Source organism: Apium graveolens, chromosome 1 (genome assembly GCF_009905375.1).
Source record: "Apium graveolens cultivar Ventura chromosome 1, ASM990537v1, whole genome shotgun sequence".
Lineage (NCBI taxonomy): Eukaryota > Viridiplantae > Streptophyta > Magnoliopsida > Apiales > Apiaceae > Apium > Apium graveolens.
In genome coordinates, this window is record NC_133647.1 from 203,099,377 (window position 1) to 203,107,393 (window position 8,017).

The 8,017-nt window shown below is 32.4% G+C and overlaps 1 protein-coding gene across 1 annotated transcript; it reads left to right on the top strand.

Moving 5' to 3' along the window:
- The first annotated feature begins 1,087 nt into the window (after nt 1-1,087).
- On the top strand, nt 1,088-4,755 carry LOC141679082 (transmembrane 9 superfamily member 2-like). Its single transcript, XM_074485569.1, has 7 exons — nt 1,088-1,338; nt 2,219-2,259; nt 2,383-2,968; nt 3,060-3,197; nt 3,280-3,436; nt 3,527-4,011; nt 4,286-4,755. The coding sequence occupies exons 1-7, from the start codon at nt 1,166-1,168 to the stop codon at nt 4,503-4,505; spliced, it is 1,800 nt and encodes a 599-aa protein (XP_074341670.1). The 5' UTR covers nt 1,088-1,165; the 3' UTR covers nt 4,506-4,755.
- Nucleotides 4,756-8,017: the final 3,262 nt, after the last annotated feature.

Here is an 8,017-nt window from a genome sequence, read left to right on the forward strand (position 1 = left end):
TCGAACTTATCTAAATATGTAATACGAATATAGATTATTTATATATAAACGATTCTATATTCAATATTTTTAAAAAAATTATATATGTACATTTTAATTACTTTTTATAGTAAAACATATGTTGAAAATATATGAGATATATTTTCAAACTAAAAAATGATTAATAAATAAGATAATAATCAATTTATGTACTATGCCTAATTTTATATCTGTAATTCAATTCTTTAAAATTAACTGTACAAATATTCAACTAACTATCCTTTTTTTGCGGAATTCAAGTATCTTTAAAATTAAATAAAATATTCATTTAGCACACTTATATATTATGTGTATGATAAAAAGCACATGTGCCAATATGGTGTAGTTGTGCCAATATGGTGTAGTGGTAAGAGGTTATACAGTTGAATGAAATAACTTGAGTTCGATTCGCATTCTCCTATTTTATAAAGAAGAGATAATAGATAATAGATAATAGATAATAGATAATATTCTCCTATTATATAAAGAAGAGATAATAGATAATAGATAATAGATTTTTCAAAATAAAGAAATTGCAATCGTAAATAATAGAAAACCTACAACATAAGCTCTCTGACTTTGTCAGCCATTTCATTACTAAAACAATAGTATAATCCTAGTACATTTAAAAAGTTTCTGTAAAAATCACCTTAAATTACTAAAACAATAGTATAATCCTAGTACATTTAAAAAGTTTCTGTAAAAATCACCTTAAATTAAACATCACTAGACTGTTACAACATGTTCTCCTATTTCTATAACCATTATTTTAAAAACAGAAATCCGAATTATTTGGTAAAGCAATTTTTTTGTGACTAATTGGATATTCGATGATTAATTGGATGTATTTAATAAAATATAAATATAAATAATTTATTAAACCCCTATATATATATATATATATAAAAGAAAAAAGTGCAGTGACTAATCCCATTATAAATCGACAGAATATATTCAATTAATTAATCTGTTGATTAATTGATAAAATTGATAATTGTTAGAAAAGAGTATAACTTACTACTTTCCTTTTTATGGTCTGTACATACTCACACGTACCTTATATATAACTCCACATTCACGTCTCCACAGCTCTGATCTTCTCTGTCTCTGTCTCTTTGCATCTCTTTCTCCGACCAGAAACATAACAATGGCTCCTCCTCCGCCGCGAGCCGCTGTTTACGTAATGATCATGGTCATAATTATGAGCTGCAGAGGTATCGAAGCTGATATATTCAGATTCCTAAAAGATGATCACCGATTTAAGGCTGGTGACTCTGTTCCTCTTTACTCGAATAAGGTCGGGCCATTTCACAATCCGAGGTACGTGCATTATGGAATTCGATAAATTTGTACATAGTTTCGTAATTTTTGATAATGTTTGTAGGATCAAGATTTGATGATTAGTGATCTGTCTAGACTTTTAATTTGAGTCTTTGATTTGGAATGATCAGGATTAGGCTTGTATTGTATAGTTGTGTACATATTGTTGTTACATTCATTGTACGTGTAAAAATTGCACTAATGTAGCATGTTTTAGATGATTTGCATGTAAAATATTGGACACTATACTGCTAGAACATGCTTCACCATGTGTTCCTTTCTTGGACTTTTTCGACTGGATTAATCATCTGAAAATCGTTCGTTTGAAAATCATTCCGTTTTATATGAACTCGTAATCAGTGTCAAAATTGTCAAAATTGTCAAAATTGTCTAGCTAGTCCAGTTAAGTGGGCGTTAATGACTTTACTGTGTCTGTGATTGTGGGGGAAAAGAGTTATTTGTTTACCTTTTAGCTCCTTCTGTGACTGATGGAATATTTTATTGAAAAAAATTATGTTGCATATTACACGATATATTAGAATTTTGAAGTACATTTGAAGAGAGGAATTAGGATATGGAGTCTTGATCTTCGATCATGAGAAGGGGAAGGAGGGTCACCTCAAGCTCAAGGCTATCAGCATTGGAGAAATGGACCGAAAATCTTGTTTAAATTAATTGCGTCTGGACGTAGATAAAATATTTGATGGTAGGACTCAGAAAATATAATTACAAAGGAAGTGATGCTGGAACAAGGCCTTGAGTACTTGATTTAGACAAGAGGATTGTAAATTTGCCTAGAAGTTAGAACATACTTTTTTTTTACAGTGAAGTTACTCTGTGACCATTGCTGATTCCTCTGCATGTTTTGTTTTGGTTTCAGTGAGACCTACAGATATTTCGACCTACCCTTCTGTTTACCAGGTTAGCTTCTCTATTTTGATCACTCTTAATTGTGGGCACTTGTGTCTTTGATTTGATCTTTCTATATGTCCTTTGTGGAAATTAGAATTCTGATTATGACGAAACTTTTGATCATTTTGATAGATGATGTGAAAGAGAAGAAGGAAGCTCTAGGAGAGGTTTTGAATGGAGACCGTCTGGTAAGTGCTCCATATGTTCTTGATTTCTTAATAGATAAGGAGTCTGAAGTTGTCTGCCGAAAAAGGTTGACAAAGGCAGAAGTTGCTCAGTTTCGTAGTGCAGTTGATAAAGATTATTACTTTCAAATGTATTACGACGACTTGCCTATCTGGGGATTTATAGGAAAGGTTGATAGAGAGGGAAAAGTTGTTCCAAGTGACCATAGATATTATCTGTACAGGCATATTCAGTTTGATGTCTTTTACAATAATGACCGTGTAATTGAGGTAAATGCTCGGATGGATCCTTATTCAGTCCTTGATTTGACCGAGGACAAAGAAGTTGATGCTGAGTTTACTTACAGTGTCAAGTGGAAGGAAACTGACATTCCTTATGAGAATAGAATGGATAAGTTCTCAAAAGCTTCGTCTTTGCCTCATCACCTGGAAATTCACTGGTTCTCAATTATAAACTCTTGTGTCACGGTTCTTCTTTTAACTGGTTTTCTTGCTACTATCCTCATGCGAGTACTCAAGAATGATTTTATCAAGTAAGGATATTTCAGTTCCCTCTTTTTTGCTGTCTAATGTTGCTTTCTTCAACTTCATGCTGTGTCTTATCTCATATTATGCATATGAAAGGTATGCACGCGATGAAGAATCAGCTGACGACCAAGAGGAGACAGGATGGAAGTACATTCATGGTGATGTGTTCCGCTTCCCTAAGCACAAATCCTTGTTTGCTGCAGCTGTTGGTTCAGGAACCCAACTATTTGCTCTGTAAGTGTGAAGCCATATTTTCCAGGTCAGGGGCTTAACGAATTTACTGGTCTAATTGAACTCTTTGTTGCATCTGTTTCAGTACTGTGTTCATATTTGTACTAGCACTAGTAGGCGTATTTTATCCATACAACCGTGGAGCGTTATTCACTGCATTGGTTGTCATGTATGCGCTTACTTCTGGCTTTGCGGGATACACATCAGCCTCTTTTTATTGCCAACTTGAAGGAACTAACTGGGCAAGTGTTATTCATTATCTAATTATTTTTATTTTTGCGTTCTTCTGTGAGAGTGATAAGTGTTCATTTTGATTTCATTTCATTTAACAGGTGAGAAACCTGTTGCTTACAGGTTGCCTTTTCTGTGGACCTTTGTTTCTGACATTTAGCTTCCTCAACACTGTTGCCATATTTTATAGCTCAACTGCAGCACTTCCTTTTGGCACAATTGTGGTTATAACCCTTATATGGACTTTAGTAACCTCACCGCTGCTTATTATGGGCGGTGTTGCTGGAAAAAATAGCAAAACTGAATTCCATGCTCCATGTCGCACCACAAAATATCCGAGAGAAATTCCAGAACTGCCTTGGTACAGAAGTACTCTTCCTCAAATGGCAATGGCAGGATTTTTGCCATTCAGTGCTATATACATTGAGCTTTACTACATCTTTGCCAGTGTATGGGGGCACAGAATATATACCATATACAGCATATTATTCATAGTATTCATCATTCTGCTTATCGTCACTGCATTCATTACTGTGGCACTGGTGTACTTTCAACTTGCTGCTGAAGATCATGAATGGTGGTGGAGGTACGCGATTTTTTTGATACATCTAAGTTGTGTTAGTTCTATTTCTGCAATTATAAAAACAATGATAGATGTCATAACTAATAACTATAAGCGATAACATTTTAAACGTGTGATTTCATAATCAGATTTTATACATGGAAGCATGCAACAATTCTAACCCTTTATGTCTATCTTCAAATGCAGCCTCCATATCTTGTTCTTTTTTTTTTGTAATTTGAAGAAACTGCCAGTGACTTCGATATTTTGAGTTGGTATGGGTGTTTTTATGGTGCAGGTCATTTCTTTGTGGTGGCTCAACTGGCATATTCATATATGGCTACTGCTGGTACTACTACTATGCAAGATCTGATATGTCTGGTTTCATGCAAATCTCGTTCTTCTTCGGATACATGGCTTGCATCTGCTACGGATTCTTCCTCATGCTGGGGGCGATTGGTTTTCGAGCATCTTTAGTGTTTGTACGTCACATATATCGTTCAATCAAATGCGAGTAGATATATGGTCATTCTTTTAACTGTTGTTCTTACCCAGCGCTAGCTTCTGCCTTGTACTCACCAATTTTCTAACCCTTTTTTTGCTGATTGCCAATTTTTATTTTTACTTATGATATGTTACTCATTTCTTGGAGAGCAGTTTGAGAAATTGTATCCTGAACTAAAATTGTCTTGGAGAGTAACTATATAAACGCAATCTTATTGTTTACATTGACATTTTTAGTTAAGGTCCAAGAAATAAACCCCTTCTCTTAGCTCCTTCTTGTATACATCAAACAATGAAACACTCTGTCATTAGTTTACATTCAGGCATTAGTATACAACAGATTCATGTTTCATCATCATGCATTTAGCACAGAAACAAAACGCCTTACAGCCTTAGTGGATGCATATGCTGCATGGACTTGCACAGTGCCCACTTTGCAAGTTTAAATAAATATTGATGTAGAGTAGAGACGCAATCCGAATACGGAAAGAGGGGTTATTTTAAGTGGGGATTATATAATTTTGTCACGGTGCAAGTTTATATAAATTCGATCAAGTTTATATAAATATTGATGAGTTAAGACCTTTTCAATAATATCAAGAGTAAGATTATTTGAAATGAGGATTATTCACTGTGAAGATTTATATAAATATTGATATTGAATTAAAAGTCTTCTCGACATGACCAAAAGCGGGGGTTATTTTAATAGGGTTCGGTCTGTGGCAACTGTTTGATACAGACGAGTTTATTACTAATAAACAATTTTCCGATCGTTGGATGATCATCCAACGACAGTAATTAAAAAAAATAGATATAGAGACCGCGAACATTATCTGGGTCCGAAAAAATTACCTTTTTGCCCTCTTGCCACGGACCGCGAACATTGTCTATGGTTGGCACTTGATGTCAATACAGGGGTCCATTATCCGCGGTCCGTCTCTACCGACCCTGACAATGTGGTCCGGTCGCCATAAATATTTTTTTTAATCACAACCGTTGAATAGTTGATCCAACGGATAAAAATCCGTTTGTTATATAGGGTTCCCTGGCAAACCGTTGCGAGAGACCCTACCCTATTTTAATCGAGAATTATATAATAGGGAAAACAAAGATCAAATATGCTATGGTCTCAAAGGATTGTTTTCCTGAAATAATCAAATCTGTCACACCTAATTTCGCCACAATCACAAAGTTATTGAGTTCTGGTACTGGCTACAAGCCCAAGAAACCTAATTTTATCCATTATACACAATAATACAAGGCTAAAGGAGCCGTACCGCATATAATTAACTTTATATAATAGTAAAATATTCAAGTGATCAAATTTAGGCTGTGTACGTGGTGTAGAAATACAATTAAACAAGATAATTTGGCCCTGGCCCAGGGGGCCTTGCCGCCCTTGCCTCTTCAAAGAAGCCAAAGATAAGTCGATTGATCTTGTGCTACATAAGATTAGGTTATACTAATTTTTTGTAATAATAAGGGATTATATGTTAAATTTTGATTAATATTTTAAATATAAACTTTGATAGATTCCGATATTCAACACTAAATTATATCAGTTCACAAAACTGATGTAATTAAAATCATTCAAACTTTTTACAGACAAATTATAACATGTAACATATGAATTTTTATAAAAAAGGATGCCATTTTCACTACAACTTTACAAAACTAAACTATTTTTTGTATGTAAGTAACTCGTAACCACTATATTTCCGGTGCGCACGAGATAAATTTCACGGGTTCACACAAAATCTGTAAACCACGTGAATTAAGGTAAATTATACTTAAGCGATAGACTCTGACTCAGTAAACATAATCATAAATTTTCCTTCGGTGAGATTCGAATATGTAACCAAGAGGATAGTTATCTGTTTTTTAACTAACTGAGTCAAACCATTCTCGTCAAACTAAACCAATTTTTAGATAAATAAGCAGGGAGTGTAGACTGTGGACCAACACAAACAAGCTCCAAAAGGCCTGTGACAAACGCTGGCCCCTGGCGAATGAGTTGGTCAAATGATTTCGTTTTTTACTTGCTAATAATATATTTATGCTTTTTTTAAGTAGCTTTAATAATTTAAATTTTCATTTTATTTTTTAAATTTATCAAAAATATTACCTTTTTAAGTTTTTCACGATTTTACTGTCTACTAAATATATTTGCAAAAATGTGTTTGCAACCGAAAAGAATCATTTTTTAAAAATAATTATAATTGTTTTATTACATATAATTGTTTTATTAAATTTGGCTTGAATAAAAAAATCGTGAATAAAACTTGGCTTGAATAAAAAAAATCACATGCAAAGATGTGACTGGAATGAATAAATTTATATCCGATTTCGTAATTTTTCGAACCAAATTATCCTTTAATTAACACTTTTAATCCTAAATTAACTATAAAGGAAAAAAATGCATTTTTGAAATTTATTAGTTATTTTTAACAATAACCCTTATAATTGGCTGCCTTCCCGTTTTGCTTCATAATTTTTTATGTTTTTATTGTTTCATATCACGGTGCAAACGTTTTGGCATAATTCTGCTTGTAAAGAACACTGAAAACACTATATGAGAAAAAAATTAATCAATAATTTAAATTACCCTGCTTGAATTTTTACTTCTCGAGTCCCAGGACTTGTCAATTTATTTATATCGTATACATGTCATGCACCTTTTCGTGTAATATACTTCATGTACTTTCGTGTTTGTATACCACCGTTTTATATTAATATAAATTTAATTAATTAAATAAATGTAGATATTAGTTTTTGGATAAAAATTATATGAAATATATACATTTAAATCATTTATACGTACAATAATATAAGAATATGCAATATTTTAAAAGTATTTATTATGAATATACATATTTATATATACATTTATTTATTATAAATCTACATATTTGTAATAAATATTAATATTTAATTATAAATATATTTATTTCAGGTATATCGTGTAATATCATGTACTCAAATAATAAAAATAAAACGGAAACTCTATTTTGATGATTTACTTTGTGTTTGTGTATTCAAAATACAAATATAAATATTAAATTTTTTTATCACATTCTTGTCATGTGAAAAATGACGGATTTAATCTTCACTGGCTCGTAGCTTAATAAATGCTAATTTTAGTGTGGTAACAAAACCGCAGCTTTGATTTTAAATGTAAAAGTTTTGTCTGATATTCAAGCATTTTAAATATTAGCTGCATTCCTTTCAAAAAGAAATATATTAGCTGCAGATCGCCGTCAGAGTATTGTCCCTATGCACCGCCAAGATTGCATCTACTTCAATTGATTTTTATTTTTTGGACAGGTACTACAATTGAATTAATTAATTTATGTTATCATGTACATTTTTTTTAATTACACAAGTCATGCATGCTGATTGCTGCTGTGCAATTGTACTATCGGGCGCAGCTACTAATCCAGTACTACCTCAGTCCCATTATAAATTTCTTATTTCTTACTTCTGATATCACTATTTATAGTAAATGATTGACTATTAAATTACTTCT